This window comes from Tenebrio molitor, chromosome 7, assembly GCF_963966145.1.
Source record: "Tenebrio molitor chromosome 7, icTenMoli1.1, whole genome shotgun sequence".
NCBI classification, from domain to species: Eukaryota; Metazoa; Arthropoda; class Insecta; order Coleoptera; family Tenebrionidae; genus Tenebrio; species Tenebrio molitor.
The window spans coordinates 533,659-552,846 of record NC_091052.1 but is presented as its reverse complement, the minus strand read 5'-3'; the positions used below and the strand labels follow the sequence as shown (position 1 = coordinate 552,846).

Genomic DNA, 19,188 nt, shown 5'->3' with positions numbered 1-19,188 from the left:
TAATCATCAACTTGAACAATACATCCCATATAAATGACCACGCAAAATTTTACTTAGTCTTAACAGATGAATGGCACAATTACGATTACATTAATTAATAATAATGAGAAACTGATGGACTTATCGATTTTATTCATTTCGCAAAATTGGTTTGACCCATCATTAACAGGCGATGATTTATTCTTTTTTCTTGGTGAACTTGTTAATGTAATTTTTTAGGTTTATTTCTTTCAAGCCTGTTCATAATTTTCTTTTCTTTTGTACTACATTAAGTTCAAGTCTGCATGTTGTATATGTGGTATATTTATTTATTTATCAATAGTAAACGGAGATACATACAGTCAAAATCGTGAAATTTCAATAAATAAAATATAAAACGATACATCTCAATGTTGATGTGTGACACTGAAATTTAATCTTTACACCATGTAAATTATATTGATAAATCGTTCATATTCATAAAGTGTCAAGTGTAGTTGTTTTGACAAACAACATAATCAAACGTTTTCGATTGGACGATTTAAAAAATATGTAATATGTATACCTACATATTATTTTTTTTAAGTCCAACAATTTTTTGTTTAATACAACAGATCCAGGTTAAAGTCTTTTTAACAAATGAGTGTAAGTACATTACGAGTATACGAGAATCGTCTAAACATAAAACTAATCTTTATAATAAACATTTCGCTAAAATATTCTAAATATATAGTTATTTTTAGACCCACTATGAAAAACATGTGTAAATTGTTAACCTAGGAAATGAGCAAAACCAAAACATTTTACGTGATGGTATAATAAGTAAAAACTGTTTTCGTAAGATCTTTGGAAATCGAATGGAACGATTCGATAAAAAGAATGGGTTCGGAAATGCTTTTTAAAATATTTCTGTCGTGTCGAAAAGTGGTCGTAAAGGATTCTTACAATAGTGTGTGTATTTTATATCTGACGTAACTGGAGCGTCTAGCTTACTTAAACGCCATCAAATTGACGGTTATATCATCTGTTAGGTTTGTTGACAGATTTGACCCAGTTTTTAAATAACAACAAAATTATTTGAAACGATTCACTAATTACAGTCACGAAATCAAAATAACCGACCTACACGACCTTTGTTCAACAGAAAATGTGTTTGATCTGAGCAAATATCTACCAACATTTTGCCCTACTATACAAATGTAAATACAGGTATTACGATTTTGTGTAATGTGATCCAATTAGGTACACCAAACGAATAGCAGGCAATTAATACAGATACCATAGGTAGCGTTCACCCTCATTAGGCAATTGCGTAGCGCAACAATTTTATAGGGTTCAAAATAAAATTTACGATATACTGCAGCAAGTAGGCTCGAAAGGGTACAAAAATGTATACCGGGTGTTATTTTAAATTTCACCTCATAGTAGACGTTGATGAGTCGATTGTGAACGCACTATACAGGTTACGGATCACCGATCAGCTGTTTAAAATCTTACGTGTGTTCACAATCGAGTCTGCAACGCCTACTACGAGGTGAAATTTAAAAAAAACACCCGATACATATGTATACGCGCTTGTGACAACGTCAAAAAAACCGTTGAATGTATGTATGTATTCAAAATTAACACAAAATTCCGGTGAAAAATTAATACTGTACAAATATATTTAAGGTTTATTTACACATGTTAAACGTAACTAAAACAACACCCCGGTTTATTGGAATGTACAAGCAACGTTTTGTTTGCATAAATCACAATAACCGCAACATTGTTTACAAATTAGCACATAATGTTGTTTTAGATGTTTTCCAGATTCACGTCAAGTAAGGGTTACCGTACGTTACGACCAATTTACGTTTCTATCAACGCACCTTAATAACGTAGGGTCTAAGACTCATTACTAAATCAAGTTATGTTCTCCCAAAACATCCGTTTGTTTTCCAACTAATTAAATTAATAAATAAAGCATATCTGTACCCTCACGAATTCTGCTTACGTCACAACTGCGTTACCAAAAACCACTAAATAATAAACTCGTTTATGATCACTTATTTCTCTTACAATTAGATTCGGTTTTTGTCGTTTTATTATGAATTGCTTCAATAGTTAATGAAATGCTCCTCTTTTAAAAACCATCGCGTTGTTTTGAACTGGAATTCTTTTGTATTTACCGTATAATCGATAGCTCAAACACGCCAAGTTAAATTATTGATGGCCACTTTTGAATTTAACTTGTACGAATAAAAACTTGAATTTTATTTTTCCAGAAGTTCCTTTGGAACAAATACGCTCAACACTGACAGTTGAAACAAAAAATCTTTGTAATCACGTTCGCCTTGATCGTCGTCCATTTGGACCGACTCCCCTTATGTGCATCCGCGTTTTGCAAAAGTAAGGCCGCGCGGCCTCTTTATTTTAGCAAACAAAATACACACAAGACCGACTATTTTAAGCCTCGTGCGCAGTGCGGTACCGTGAACCCGCCTGATGAACCATAAATAGGACGGCGAGGTCAGCCATTTTGCATCATTTAACAACTCACAAACGTCTATCAAAATGACACAGCCATACCACCACGCACTCGTTCCGACACTCCTCACCGCAAGATGTGGATTATGTAACACCCGGAGAAAAACAGAGACCATGATGATGGTAATATTGTTATATGAATCCCATGGAATCCTGTACGTGTATCCATCATGGGTCTTAGTATTACAACGAATTCGACGAACGTTTAATGCCCCCATTGTTCTTTCTGTTACCGAGTACCTAGTGAATTGTAACGCAATGAGGAGGAGCTTTATAGGTGGATGAGGAAAATTCACTGAACAAGAAATAATTAAAACCGGTTCGTACATTCAGAGTAATTTGTTTTGCTGCAATTAAACAGATTGTTAACCGCTAAATCGTTAACAATAATTTTAAAGCGGTGCGGTGCTCAAGGTCATGTACTACATAGATTAATTAATTACATGAGAATCTGTCTCGCATATTTTAACTTTATCTGAAGTCATTGCCTCCAACGAGTCCGAAATCACATTAGCAACTCCATAAAAACTAAAATGTTTTTATAATTACTGTATTTGTTAACATTTGTGTCACCTTGAATACAAAATGCAAAGTTGAAAATTAAGTTTGAACTAAGTCTAAAGGTGTCCAAAAAAAACAAGTTTTTCATTTAAAAGGTTGTGCATTTCTTTGTACTATATTAAAAGAGCTATAATTACACCTAGAGAATTAAAGACAGGTAGATCATATCCTTCAGATTATTGTGTTTAGAAATAAAATAACATATACGTGTCAGCGTGTTTATTTCTTATGTCAAATGACATAAAAACTATACTAAATTACATGTCCTTCTGTGGGTCGAATCGCATACTAAAGTTTCAAAATTTAATATGTTTTAAAAACTCCAGAGATGAACCAATCCGAACATGCGGTATGTGTAATTCCGTTTATATTTTTATTCAAACAAAAATAATTAAAATCCAAAACGTCTTATTTTCAGTTAAAAATCTAAAAACCAATATGTGCAAAAAATTGTTTGAAAAATAAAATGCTAAAAAATAATGCAATATGTAATCACAGTTCAATCTTATCCAGTTTTGACAATGGTGGCAGGTTTTATCGAATTATCGAATCATAATTTTTAATTGAGGTGTAATTTGGTTGTAAATAAAATTGATCTAAAAACAATGACTCATACGATTGAAAAATTAATCTACGAGTAAAGATCATCGTTAATAAATGACAGTTTTTTTTTTTAATTTAACATCGTTTTATAAAAACGACCCGACAATAATACAAATATGAAATGACAATTTGGACCAAAATTGTTTCCATTGTAAAATAGAGATGATTCTAAGGGAGCAGGTGTTCCTATTGTTTCTGTACTTGTTAAATGCACTTTTGTCAATAGGGTCCTGACACACTACCACTTAAGTGACAGTCGTTCTCTTCAGCAACCGACCAAACTGCTCATAAAACGTGAATAAATCTGTTTTTAAACTCGTCAAGTTAACAGCACTGCTTTGGGGTTTATTCGGTTGTCTTGAATGTTACACTACTACTAGTGCACTAATGAAAGGTCTTGAGCAGGCAGCTGGCTAGTGTAAAACTGTTTGCTACCTTCCAGCTCAAGAACTTTTTCGTTGTCTTCAACATTTTTCTGGTAACGGTACCAGTCGCAGGTATCAATATTAATTTTAAAAGAATTTAATAAAAATTAAAACTGAATTGCTCTTTATTAGACTAGTTATGCGACAGTTAATTTGACTAAAGTGTCTTCATGTAATGTAATATCTCTTGCAGGCAAGTGTGACCAAGATCTAGAGACATTAATAAAAATGCACCACTCCGTATCCTCTAATTAAAAAAATCGCAGTTGCTCTCATAGGCTGTTATTGAAGCCACCCCCTGACATCGGACCCGCTTTAATTAATTTCTTGCGGGACGTATAAACACCCATTTACTGTAACCGGCGCTCGGTGCCGGGGTAATAATTTTCGTTGGGAATAACCGTCTGCCAAGTGGGGAGTTTACGAGAATCCCAATGGTGCCACGATATTGGCCTGATTAAATTTGAAACCGCGAACGTCTGAAAAACGCAAAACAAGCGACATTTCACGACACGACACTGATCGAGGTTAAGCCATTCCTGAACGTGGTGCTAGTGTTGTATTTTTTCGCTGGCACCTCTCGTTAACCTTGCATTACGAAATGGCGTGTAATCTAGCCCGCAGTGTGAAATTACGGTAAATTATGGAAAGTATCTTTTAATATTAAACGCATTCGTTCGCGTTTCCTGTGTTACATTAGCATAGCAATGACGAGAAAGTTGTTTCGTTTTAAGACATGTGTCTTATTATATTAGTCATTCGCCGGCGCTCCCCTATTTCTTCAGCGCTTCATCACCCAAAATTTCGTTTGCGGTTGACGACCTCTCTTTCTTTGTCCGGCCAGACCGTTACACCTGTTTGAATAAGACGGGGATGGATCCAAGGGTGGTTTTTACTACCTGTTAACTCGTGCCTTTTGGGGTGTTTGGTGTTTACCTGTGCCACGGCCTTGGCCCACACCGATGGCTCTGCTGCCATTATTAAAATTAACCGACGTAAATATTCAGGGCGAAATTGTCCGACCGATGGTTCGACGTCTGTCATAAATTATTTATGGCATTTTGCCAAAATAAATGCCGTCCACTTAGCATTCATTAATATTAATTTGGATTTTGTGGTTGTTTGAAATACAGTTAGCCCGATAAATTTCCTACTCGGACACGGATCGCACAAGCTTATTTGGAAAATGTGTAGGAGTCTGCATAATTAATCCGTCGTTTGACCTTAAAAGGGCAATTCCAGTTTCAAAAAACAATCAGACAAACGGAATAATTTCGACAACATGAATTTTCGCAACAACCCGATGACGTCACAACACAGCTGTCGTTCCATAATCTACAAGATTAAACTAGTGTCACTGGATAAACACGTTAACATGATGTTAATTTTTCACAGTCTGGTCGTATTTTATTAAATAAATGAGACTGGTTTCATTAAAAATCGAAAATAAATTGGAATTGAGTACCGTTAAAGCAGTTCCTCTTATCATTAACACTAATGAAAATAAACATTCCTTGCTTCTTAAGTATTTTAAAACTGAACTTATATCACGTTAGCCATTACTGATCTTAATTATAAAATGTTTTCATTTATTAGAGAATGTACAAAAACTTCTTTTTTGTCAATAAACAACAAAAAGGATCAATGAAACTGATGAAATAAAAATGATAATATTTATGCTTAATAAATATACCATATTGACTAAATAACCTTCTGTCCTGCTGCCTACTAGTAAGGCTTTTAAATTATTGGACAGCATTTATTCATCATTCATTGATTATATGAAGTCAGGTTGACTCATTTACGACACAGGTTCAAAAATCTTTCATAGATAATGTTACGAGTATAAGTGGTAAGCTCGTCTGATCAATATATGGATTTTTGGACAAGACCGAGCCGGTGAATCATAAATATTTCAGAATTCAGACACATAATTTTCCTGGAAGTGCTCGTTCAAAACAATATTCATAAATCACTGATCGTTTTAACGTTTAATAACCATTAAATTATTGATTACTTTCCCTTAATAAAGGAAGTTCGATAGTCCTAAAAAATCAATAAGAAACCTATTAATTCGTCATTTTCTGCCCAGTCGAGCAATCTCTTTTACAAAGTATACCAAAAATTGTTTCACTTTGTTGTGACATAATTTGTCTCACTCGGTACATCAATTATGGAACTATAACCAGTAACGTAACAATTTAGTGTCCTTGCTTGAAGTGCACTTGAGATTAAATTTAACTATCTGTGTTAGTATGTATGTAATTTCAAAACACATACATATAAAGAACACGAAAACATACCACAAACGTAAAGAACCACTTATGCCGAACTTAGTAAGTTTATTTTTTCACTCTCAACAAACACTAATCACTGGATAAATTATTTTTAATTTGGTCCTTTAATTCCGCTTCTCTTTCTCTTTGTGTGTTAATTAAATTATTTAATAAATATTTTTAAATTCACACAGACATTTCACTTTTGAATTTTTTGTAGATGTAAACGACCGACAAGTAATACATTCATGATTACACTTATCTATAAGTCGAAAGCAATTACGAGGTATTCCATTGTTTCAAAAATTTACAGCGTCGTAAATAATATTAAAATCTTTAATCTTGGGAAAAACTGCAGTTATTCAATTAATAAAAAATGTAAGATTAATATAAATTGATTTATCATCCATCAATAATAAATTTCAGTAGAGTCGACCGTGAGGAGTAATTTTCCCAGAAAAATTACACAACAAAATATACAATTCGAGTTTTTCATTAATAAAACCAGAACATAAAAGGTGACCTTGAAAGTTTCAAGGTGTGGAATTCACAACATCTTAGAATTGGTGGACTTAACAATATTAATCACAGATAATGGCAATAATTGTTGTAAAAACACACACTAATGAAAATAAAATAAAAAGATACTGTATTGTGAACACAAAACAGAATAATTACTCGTGTGAATTGTATTTAAAATGGGCTATAGTTGCACATTTGAAAATATGAGAGCGTGCAGGGAAACTGTTGATGGCATAAGTAATTGAAATACGAAACCCCTGTTGGGAAGCCACAGGAAACAAAAGTATTCCCGCGGTTATTTTCCAGGATCTGGTACGATTCTGGTGTATCTTTTATACTGCAACAATAGTCAAATAACAATTTTATTGTTCATGGGTTCGAGTCGAAACAAAAACCGTTTTCATCGTTATTCCTGCCAGGGGCTTGTTTACGTTTATGCGGTAGGTGGTGTGTGGGGGTGGGGGATGACTGTGTTCATATACTCACCGGCTGCTGCTGATGCTGTGTCTGTAGCACGGCTGATCGTGACCTCCGGGGGGTGATGCCCACGTTCTCCCCGCGCATGATCGACTCCACCACTGCAAACAAACACACAAAATAACCAATTAGATCAAGAAAGAACCCCCGGACGTTTCTTCTACAATAGACCCGGTGGCGGCTATATAATAAATCCTCTTCAACGAGATCGAATCAAAGAGAAAAATTGCGCGCCGCGTACACAACAAACAACGATTAAAATAACAACGTTCAAGCAAAGGAGACTTCTGTAGGATTTCCGACGAAAATCAATAGAAAGGAAGGACAAGGCACATACTTTATCGTTACCGAAGTTAATAAAAAGTTCCGGGGGAAAAGTTTACACTTGGCAAACTCATTTTAATGGTGTCAAACTTTTCGATCGAATACTGGTTCAAAGAGAATTACGAAAAAAATAATATTGGAGAAGTTCTCAAAGGTTTCGGGGCAGCAAATTTATTATTAATTACTTTACGAGTCGCAAAGCGGACTTTTCCCTCCCTAGAGCACCGCAGACATGACATGGACCAAAAGTCAGAGCTTCTCTGTACCCATAATGGAATTTCGCTCAACGCTCAAAGTGTTTCACACAAGAATTACTGCTGCTACAATAAATTTTCCTCAGTATTAATAACCTCAAACCTGAAGACACACTTCAAAAGGTTTTTAGAATTTTTTCGTACTAAACTTATAAAACAGCCTAACGATAATTTGAAACAAACACGAGATATTACTGTGACCCGTACGACATGTGACTTGTCAGGTTTTATATTATTTTTGAAAGTACATAATTCAGAGCTCTTCAATAGATAAGCCATTGAGTGCGCCCAGAAATTGGCATCTACTAAGATAAACTGATTCATTTTATCTCATGTTGGTAAGTAGTTTGTCTGAACGAGTGTGTGTCATTAAACGACCTTTCTGTAATATACTCGTATATATCATTTGTAATCTCTGAAAACACAATACATATATGTACTTATCTCTTGAATTAAAAAATGGAAAAACATACCGAATATAACGTACAGTTAAATTGCCGTGCGCATATTACTTGATAAACAAAAATGAAACATCATTTATAGTTGAGAAAAATACCTCTTCTAAGTGAAAATATTTTTTAAGCACCGATACTTCTAGGAAATGATGCGGTTCCACAAAGTTGTTGCCAAGAATTTCGTCAAGTGTAAATATTGATATTTGCATCAAGTCCGAACACAAATAATGAATAATTAAACAAACATTCCTCTTATCACCTCCTGTAATTACGGTTACATTTACACACAACATGTTTGCGAAGTTCCGGGAGATAAGACACCTGCTAGAAACACCTTGGTGCAACGACTTTGTAATAGATTCGTTGAAAAATAGCCTTCAGCAGTTTTCTTTTTCTCGTTACTGTTTGCACATCAACGGTTCCAGTTTATTTACAGAAGTATACCTACGCATTCGTACTAAACCAGAGCGAGAATATTTTTGATTTTTTTTCTAACAAAAAAAAAGGAACGTCTCTTCACAGTTTGACCAAAAATCAAACACAATGATAGATCACGATGAAGAAATCTTAACTTAAAATATCTGGCCGTGTTGCCAGCACATTAAGGAAAAAGTTCCCTGACACGTAACCGTTTATTTTTGAAGTTGGCCAGATTAACGCCGCTATAAATACTGATGTTATCTACCGATATTAACGTGCAATTTAAAAATAAACCGTTCACAGCCAAACAAGTTTTATTATTGTAGATATACATATTTGCATACATCAATTGGGTTGACTGGTGTCCAAATGTTTTCGCAACTTTATTAAAAAATAATTATGTAATGTGGAGCGCACTTCGCTCGTCGCTTTGTCCCACTGGTCCGAATTTCCTCGTCATTTTTTCAAATCTGATTTTTATGTCATTCTAAAAAAAAAAACTACTGGCATATAATTATTTGGAGAATCGTTCTTTGATAGGAATTAACATCGTTTAAAATTAGAGCCGCCGACAGACAATTAGTGTCTGTCCGTTATGAATGTGGGTGTCGACGAGATTTTTGCTATCTGGAGATAATCAGATGGTGCACTGTTCACTACCGGCTTCGGCGAAGACGCATAAATAAGCTCCGACCTGATTGCCTGAAGCAGGACGTCGCACTCCATATGAATAAATACCTACATTTTATGTCTGTCATGAATTATTCATATCGTAATTCAGTCGGTCGAAACAATGTGGCGTCATCCGACACGAGAAAGACAGAGATAACTTCTTATACATATACATCCAAGGAAGACGTTTTATTATTCAGCGTTGCGTGATGGTGCTTCTCCACGCTCGAAACTAGGGCATTGCACTGTGAATTTGCACGACCACGATTTAAAATTGACCACAAACAAAGAGACTCACCGCCGTCGCCGATCAGCCGCATCTGCACCAAGGCTGGATCTTCATTGTGCTCTTCCAGTACGGTGTCGTCCGTTAGGATCAGGTCCTGAAAAAAAAAACTTTTCGAGTAAGTTCCTGAAGCAGCAAGGCTGTATGTCGATTTGAACGATCGCTAAGTAATGACATTAGTTGCTGGAGAAGAGTTTTTTTTTTCGCTCTTTATTTTCTTTCTTTTTATATTTACTGTTAAATCTGATAACTCTTATCAGACGTCAGTAGTGTGATCAGTGATCACTGATCAACCGTGCGCAGGATAATTTACGGGAACTCTTGACACGGTTTCGTTATCAGCGCCAGCAGAAAATATTATGTATTACTTATTTATTTTATTATTTAGTAATAAAAATCAATATTATTTCGTCGTTGTACTTTCCGTCTTGTGGAACACGATAATTTAATAAAACAAACGTGAGGACGGCAACGTCACTGTTTTTATGTGATTTTAAAAGCAAAAATTCGTGGAGCAAGCTTTCATTAATGTGGAAAGAGACGAGATTCCGCAAATTATCTAAATGGTTTGTTAATGATTTTTGGTTTATTTTACAATCCAATTAAATCACTTTTACTGCATAAATTACGATAAACAGCTAAATGTGGGCAAAATACGCACACCAGTTTGATAAACCGGTTATCACGATTTGTGGACAAGGTTACGAGCGAGAAGAAGTTTTCCAGGCAACACCTGCCATAAACGAGATTTTGCAGGTCGTGGACAACATATCAATAAGGGCGTCGAGAGTGCGCTGCACTTTCACTAGCTCCTACTCAGGTCCAAAATACGAATATTATATTTTCAAGCTGTTAAACTAGATGCATGGTATTATATTAAATTAGAACAAATTAGAAATCTGATATTATAATAATTTATGTAAATGAAAACATTATAAAAACATCATCATGGCGATTATGCCAGTCGGCGAAAAAAATCCCACTCGTTCATAGGAACAGGCAACGGAAAATTTAATGTTTACAAAAACATTAGTCTATAAATAAAACATTATTTATACCCGACCCAATCCACAAATATAACTCGGCTTGATTTATATAAAATTCTATGCAAATCTAAATATTAGCCGTGGAACGATGCCAAGATAGTTTGCAAACTGAATTTCGAAAATCCAGGAGACTACTCAAAGGACATAAATAATTCGCCGGAATTTAACACTGTGTAATAAGTAATAGCGTTGCGGTTTTTAGCACCTATCGATCGCCAACTTTCCGATCAAGTTTCATCCGCTCTTGAGCACCGTCGTGAAAGTTGCAGCAGATGCCCGTAAAGTTGCACAAGTGGAACTTGAGCGAATCCAACAACTGCTCTTTGCGCAAAGTTTACACAGGAAAATGGAGTCTGTCGTCTTGTACACGCACGTGTCTGTCTGCCTCCTCAACTATCTCCATTAAACCAAGTTGGATAACTTTCCGTTGGATTTCCTTCAAAACAAACTTTTCCTCCAACTCGAGCTCTAAACTTTCCTAATGAATACGCGGAGTTTTCAACTTGCAACTCCGGATATAATTTAATTTATTTCCTTTACTCGTACACGTAATCTTTGCCGCAAAAACGAACGTTCCACACCTGTTTGTTTTCGCGTCGTATTTAAACGTCCGATTACTAACCAAAGTGTGACATTGATAGTGATAACAAGGCTAGTTATAAACGCTCCCGTTCTGAGAATTCGACTGCTCTTGCGAAATACAACAACAAACGACAATCGAGAAAACACAATGTTTACGTGAAACGAAACAACAAGATAAATCATCAATCGAAAGTCAAGAAACTGGCATTGCAGCGGCGCAAAACGACATCTCTTGACCCCTACCAACAAGATACTGCCCAGTTTTAATTACGCCGAGATACCTACATCCCAATACAACATGGATAGGACGATTATGGTGTATGCAATGCAGGGCCGTAACGACGGCAATAAACTACCAAGTGTATCTATAAAACGCGCCCTACATGGATCATGCAAATCTACCATACAACAGATTTTATGGTCCAAGCAATAAAATAATGAATGTCAGTGGTAAATTCGCAGACACAACACAAGAGTGTTGAAAAAATTTAATTAAACCCAGACACGCACAAAAACGTGAATCATTTTAATAGTTCGGAATCATGTTTTTGATTTGTTTATGCTGAATCATTGCGGTTGAAAAGTTGGCAGAAGTAAAAGAATTCAGAGAATTTGTAACGATCCTGTTGTGGACCCACTGAGCGAGAGATGGATAAGAATTTAATTCTTCCGTCTGTTTGAGTTTCCTTTCGCACAAATATTTCATTATAATTTATGTGAGACAACGGCGCCGCGGGTTTCATCGACCAGAACATCGACTCCTTCAATTAATTAATCATAAAACAAGTTACATACAAATTCGACAGCACATCCAGGAAACGAAATTGCCACGTCGTCGAATTCAATTTTATCGCTTTGTCACTCCTACAATTTTATAAAATACACATAATATGACCTACATATTATTTTAGGAAAGAAATAAAGACTTGTTGACTCTTTGCCATCTCAAATGTCTCTTTATCTTTAATATTTATCACTATTTACAATTTCTCAATATCGCTGATTTTGACACATTTCATTTTTAATCCCTATACAAATGACTAATAACGATAACACTTTTTGTAGCCTTGTTTCTTTGATGATTTTTTACGGAAATCGCAAGAATTTTGTTTGATTAAGATAAGATGATTGGAAAAACAGGATGGAGCATAAAGCCACCTAATGGTGACAATCACAAAGTAGGCATGGTGCCAAAAATATAAAGAAAGAAAATAAAAAAGTGTCAAGTTTATAAATAATATGTATGTACGCACCTACAATACTATAAGCAGAGAAGCGACGTAACACCTCAAAATTAAAGAGCAAAAAGAACTTGAACTCTGTGATATAAGTTGTCGATGATGATTTGAGTTTGTGTCATATGTATAGATACGACTATACGAAGTATGTGCGTAGTTACGAAAATTTAAATAGGTATGTATAATAGTATCGTGTGTTCATTTAAATTTATCCTCAAAGTTGGCGTTGGAGAGTCGATTGAGAACGCACCACTCGTGTAAAAGCGTAGATTTAAACAGCTGATCCTTTATCCGTATAGTGCGTTCACAATCGAGTCTTCAATGCCTAAGGATAAATGAGGATAAATTTAAATGAACGCAAGATATACATATTATAATATTGAGGGAGGGAAATCCATAATTTTTTTTGAGGTGCAGTTTATACAAAGCACCGAGGGAAAAATGAGCATTCTCTCCATAAGTATGTATATTATTTTTTCTAATTTTGACATATAAAGTGACACTTTTCAAAATTAATTGACGTTTGGAAACGTCACACTTTTCGTAACTGGTTACGAAAAGTAAAATCTTTCCTAACTGGTTAGGAAAAATTTATTGTATCACCAGTTGAGACTGCCATATTTTTTGTTTTTAAGCAAAATAACCGTGCCTACTTACCTACTTGATATTTTAACACAATAATAATTTATTATTAATGAAATTCATTACTTCGTTTAACGTTTGCAGAAACTTTTTTTTGTCAAAATTAGAAAAAATCTTGTATGTAACACGTTAGGAAATGCAATTTTGTGTAACTCCTGTGATTTTGCGGGATCTCGCTGCGCTCATCCCGCAAATATTCCACTCGTTACACAAAATAACGCATTTCCTAACTGGTTACATAAATAGCTATTTTTCACGATCGGAAGTAGAAATCAACTTCTCGGATGTCAAGGTCGTGACAGAAGTAGAACATTTTCTCCCTCGGGAGTTTTCATACAAATAAAACCCAACAATTATTATTATTTATTTTCAAAACTATATTTATGAATGTGGAACAGTTTTATCTTCACTATAATTAATAAAACAATTTAAATGGAGTATTGCGCCCATAACGCAGAGAATTTATAATTTTTGGATTTTTCGGGAAAATACGCCAGCAAAACATTCTCGGTAGAAATGCGTGCTTTTTTTCCACACACCACACTCTCGTAATCAGTTGTAAGCGGCATCGTACACCTTTCCTGATTTGTTCGGCAAGCGATTCAGAACCGCCGAAGAAGCGGCCTTAATTATTTCGAGGGGTTCTTCGTTTTCCATTTACGCAAAGTCACGTAAAACACAAAATTTTCGGAAAATTTAACTTTGTTTATTAAGGATTTTGTGTTATTGAGGCGTGGATCTCAAAGAGTACTAAGTACTTCCATTAAATTTATCGAAATTTTTTTATTCTTAAAATTTGAGATTTTTGTGCTGTTTCTACTCCCTGCAAAAAATAATTTTTAAATGCATTAAGGAGAGGTACATATAATGAAGCTGCAAGAAGTGACAAGAAAGAATACTCAACAGGAAATAATTTCCCGTTTTGAAAAAAAAAGTGTATGTGGAGCAGATCACGTCGGCGACGGCGTCGTCTAAGAGGGTATAAATGGTTATAAAGCCTAGGTCACACTAATCGATGTTAAGCGCGTGATTTATCGTGAGGAAATACGACGTGAGGAGTCTATTTTGACCATCGCTAAGTGTTGAAACGGTTCAGTTTGAAATGAGCGTTGCCCTGTCTAATGAAGCGTGCATGAAAATCTGGGGCCCCCGTTCCGCCGCCACATTGTTGAGTTAAACGAGCGCGCTCGAATTAACCTCAGTTGCGATTATGCAAATGGTTGGCATGTCTACGGAGTCAACGTATGCGGAATCCGCCGCCCAACACTGTGCGAAAGCAGATAAATTGCCGGGGTCAAAGTTGCGCCGTCGGTAATGATGCACATTCGTCGGCGGAGAGAGAGACGGTAAAAAAGAGAATGTGCATAACTGTTATTGGAGTTATTTCATGACGGCGCCGAGCGAATCTCCGGCCGCATTCTTACCGGAAAAAAGCAAGACGTTCCAAGTTTCCTGGAAATTTTTCCGAGCTTTAATATCAGTTAGTCGTGATTTGATCCGAACTGAGGTTATCTGTCTTATCGCGTCGCGTGTTTTCGGTGTATTTGCTTTCGAAACATATCGGCGAAAAATTCCGCTCACCTTTGTTATATCCCATTAGTAGACTCCTGAAATTATCTACCGGGCGATAACTTTTTCCCCTATCTTTTATTACCAAGGTGGAATGAATGATATTTGGTGCGATCATTTTTACCTAAAACCGTAACTACCGTTAGCACCGGCTTCCGCCTTATTCTGCCCTATTAGCAGGGACTTTCTCTTATTTTGCTTTGGCTCGACATTCTAACTGTATAATAGAGATTTCTCGTGCAACTTCCTATACAATTATGCCTGTTTATCATTAAATTAACAGTTACAACTCACCCTAGTAGCTTCGTTGTATCCAATTATCACTGCCGTATACCATTGGGTCGTGCCCTCGGCCCTGTAAACTTCCACCCTGTAGCCCACCAAGACGCTGGGCGTGGTTAAAAGAATACGCTGGCCATCTTGCTGCTCAGCCCATCGTCTGACTGCTGCTTTTAATTCTGGATATTCCCTCACACCTGGCAAACTTGAATCCCACTCCTGAAACAAATTGGTATAATAAAAATCACATTTTCAATCGTTAAAAAGCAAAATTCTACATAAATATAATATCGAGGCTGTTACATTGACATCATTATTGTGGAGCAGTTGTAGATGTCAGCATCGAGTAAAATTCAATCACGACAGCCTGGAGTCACGCTGGCATGTCAAATTTTCTGTACCATACGGTATTATCCCAACAGCAAGTGTTTTCAAACGAATAATATTTGTTTAGGACGGGTTGGCATTTTGACAGCAGGTTTCTTTCTTGCCACGGCGATCGGGCAGAGTTGCTAAGACAATTTTAATTTGCCTCATAAATAAATCAATTTGTATAGAATTGCGGCGGCGTCTAGTGGCTTCCATTAAATTAATAAAAAGAAGAAAAAAAAACCTTGCGTGCGAAATAAAAACCAGTTGTAGGACTCGACCAAGAAAGCTCGAATTCAGCAAGAAATCGTAGCCTGCAACCGCATCAGGATTTAAAAAACCACTATTGACGAGAACAGGTTCGCCAAGTTGCAGGACACGACCCACAGGCGGCCATAACGATTTACAACGGCCAAACGTGTGAATACGTGAATACGTAAACTGAGTCATCAGGATGTCGTTAATCCCCTCAATAATTAATCCGAAAGGATGGATCGATAATAACGTGAGAAAATACGACAAGACCTGCGGTTACGGTCAGTCGTGGACGCCTACTCCAACAGTCGCGCCTGCAGTTTTTCTGCGAATGTGCCACCGCCTTCGGGAGTGAAAAACGGTTCATGCGTTGCGGTACGGTAACTACGGCTCCAAATGTTGTTTCTCTGTTAGACCACAAGAATTTCGAGTGTGACACAACCGGAAGGTGCACTCGTACTTTGAGTGGATGTTAATTGCTTGGAAAAAATTAGGGAGCGATGTCATTCGAGAAGGAAGCGTCTAATTTCTTTTTGGTCATGATGTGATTAAGTAAGCGCCTACGTTCTTGTAGGTGTAATTATAATGGGTGCATTGTTGTTCTAGTATGCGGTGAAGAAACCGGTTTTATTCAAGTGGTACATAAACAATGTGGGCGACGAGACTGGCAGGATTAATCAATAATAACACGCATTATGCATATGCCATTAATGTTCAGGGTTACTCGGTGATGTCCGAGGTGATGGAGCTTGAACATGTAGGCGGAGCTTCTTCGTAAACCTGAAGCTGAGTCGAGTAACTAATAACACTCACGCTCCAAAATAAATCAATCATCAGATCTGGAGTTGTAGACGTCATGTAGCGTCCAAGATAGTCGTTAGAAGTGATTTTCCTCCATTCAACACCGCAGAGATAATGTCAGTGTGGAGCATCCGCTCCACTTGCATTGGGTACAGCATTTAATCTCGTTTGGTCCTTAGCTAACTCGGCAGATCTACTTGGTTTCAATATTGGCAAAGTTCGTGAGAGAGATGAAAGAGTAACCTTTTAATGTGGACGACGCTTCCGCGACCTGTGTGTACGCTTAACCGCTCACCAAACAAAATTTATGAGAAACTCTGCAGTAAACAAGTTGAGCAAGTTGTAACGAGAAAACTTCATTTTACCGTTTAAAACTTTTCCGAATCGCATTAGCATACCAAAGTTGACGGGGAATAAACTCTGTAGACAGAATAAATTCGTTATTTATTTGTGCAAATTCCGGTGGAGTGAAAGTGCAACCGGAAAACGTGGAACGCGATGACACTCCAACAACATGTTTTATTCATGTAAAATAAGTACGCGCTTAAACGCAAATTGGAGGTTGTACACAGATCGAAATCAGGACGGTATCGACCGGGGTGGGACCGACGATAAAAAAAAAAGAATTTATTGGTTGTTTACCTTTCCGACCTTAATACGCACGTTGCGTGTTCTCCTGCTATTTTATTGCGGCGGAACCCCGACCACGATTTCCCGGCGACTCTTGGCAGTTCCGAGAACCCTTCCAGAAAAAATGTAACCTTCACAACAAGAGCAAATAACACACGAACTGAATCTTGAACAAATTTTTAACGAGAACGACCATTTTCGCGTGGCTTCAGAGGTACATTCAATATTTTTTTTATCAAATAAATTAATGTTGGTCAAGAATTTTCACCAACAAACTGGGAAATACCTATTCTGGTAAGTTGAATTTCCAAATCCGACTTTGTTCAGATTATTCTAAAACCGTTTGTGCAACTGTAAACAAACAGTATTCGATGGAAAAATTTCCACGAAAAAAAAAATAAAGTGGGTGTAGTCAAAGCGAAATACCTATAGAAAGTACTTATTGTATTTGTGTGGCAGTGAGCACAATGCAAATACCTTCAAGGTCAAATATGTGGAATGAAATAACACTCCGGACTTATGATTATATCAAATACCCGGAAGAAGCGTGTAGTATATAACGAGGTAATCGCAGGAAGCACGTTTCAGTCGATTTTTTTTATTGCCGACCAGGTCTGACGATAAATTATTATCGACCGGAGCCGGTCGGAATTTTTCGTGATTCTCCAACGATCGTCAGCTGTTTGCTCTTTTTGCATCAGTTCCCACGTAATGGACATTCTTTCTGATCTGGCCTTATCCCCTCACATTTTTGCAATGAGGAAGAACCAACCGAATCCAGTCATTTAGAATCGAACCCATCCATCACACGTTCACGCAACAGTTTCGTAATTTACATCATCTCCGAAACAGGTGTAGAAAAACGCATCTTTTTATATCTGAAACCGGAATAGATTTGACGTAAGGCATCAAATGGAGATCATTTTTGATGATGTAGGTAGACAAACAAACAATAGGAATTGATTAATTGTGAGTCACGAACAAAAGACCCACGTCCCCAGCTTTCACGCCACGTCTCCGGTTACAAATTGCGCTTCGTATGTGTTGGAGAAATCATGAGCAGGGGCGGCGTAAAAATTCACAGTTGAACTCGAATTGGTTTTGAACTGCACTCGATGCGATTTGACCTCTTTCCCTGCCCCGTAATTATCGGGATTGAAGTGTATGTACCTGGATGGTTAATTGGCATCGGTATAGACAGCTTTTCCTTAACAATCAAGAAAGACGCTCAACAACAGGATAATGGTTAGCTGTTGCGATGATGGGAGCGATGAGGTTATTGCCTGGCGTGCCAGCGATCGGATCCGAAAGGTAGAACGGGGTCAGGTTTGTGCCCTGTCGCCGTCTCTGCCGCCGCCGCCGCCGTCGCCGCCACTACCGCCATTACGTTTTACGACGCCATCCGTCTCGAGATGGTGTGAACGCGACAAAAATAAAACGGCCATCTTCGAATTAAATGGAAGTTTCATGGCCAGCGCCCTTCAAAAAATTAATCGTGTGGGCTTCAGGAAAGGTCACCGGAACCGAAGGACGCTCCCGGATTAAACATCCAACGATACGTTCCGGAAATAAGCGGACATTATTAACGAAGTCAGCGTCGTCGTCAATAATTGACGGCCGTCACGCCAACGGTGTGTCGTAAAAACAAACCCATTACTCGACGGACAGAAAAGGACGAAAATAAACAGCACCATCACGATAGACCATATTATAATGATGGATAATGGCGTGTGACGTTGCGGTGAAAGTCAATGACGACGATGATGAGTCAGTTTTATTATTGAGCTACTTTTCGGATTATTCAACGAACGTTTACAACAACAAAATGAGTCAAACGGAGGATATTTTAATTATCTAAAAAAAAGCGGTCGAGTATCCCAGGATGGTTTGGTTGATACGTCATTTCCTTTTCCCTACTGCAATGAAAATGGAAATTAGATTCCATTTACCGATTATACCTTTTACTGTCGTCACACATCACAACCAGATGGCGT

At 37.0% G+C, this 19,188-nt stretch overlaps 1 protein-coding gene across 3 annotated transcripts in view; it reads right to left on the bottom strand.

Annotated features, from left to right (window-relative positions):
* Positions 1-19,188, bottom strand: part of Kdm3 (Lysine demethylase 3) — a 93,099-nt gene that overhangs the window by 44,402 nt on the left and 29,509 nt on the right. For all 3 annotated transcript variants that reach the window (XM_069054194.1, XM_069054195.1, XM_069054196.1), the window contains 3 exons: positions 15,155-15,358; positions 9,796-9,880; positions 7,382-7,473 (listed from right to left, as the gene is read on the bottom strand). In XM_069054194.1, coding sequence (XP_068910295.1) covers positions 7,382-7,473; positions 9,796-9,880; positions 15,155-15,358 — 381 coding nt within the window. The remainder of the gene's footprint in view (positions 1-7,381; positions 7,474-9,795; positions 9,881-15,154; positions 15,359-19,188) is intronic.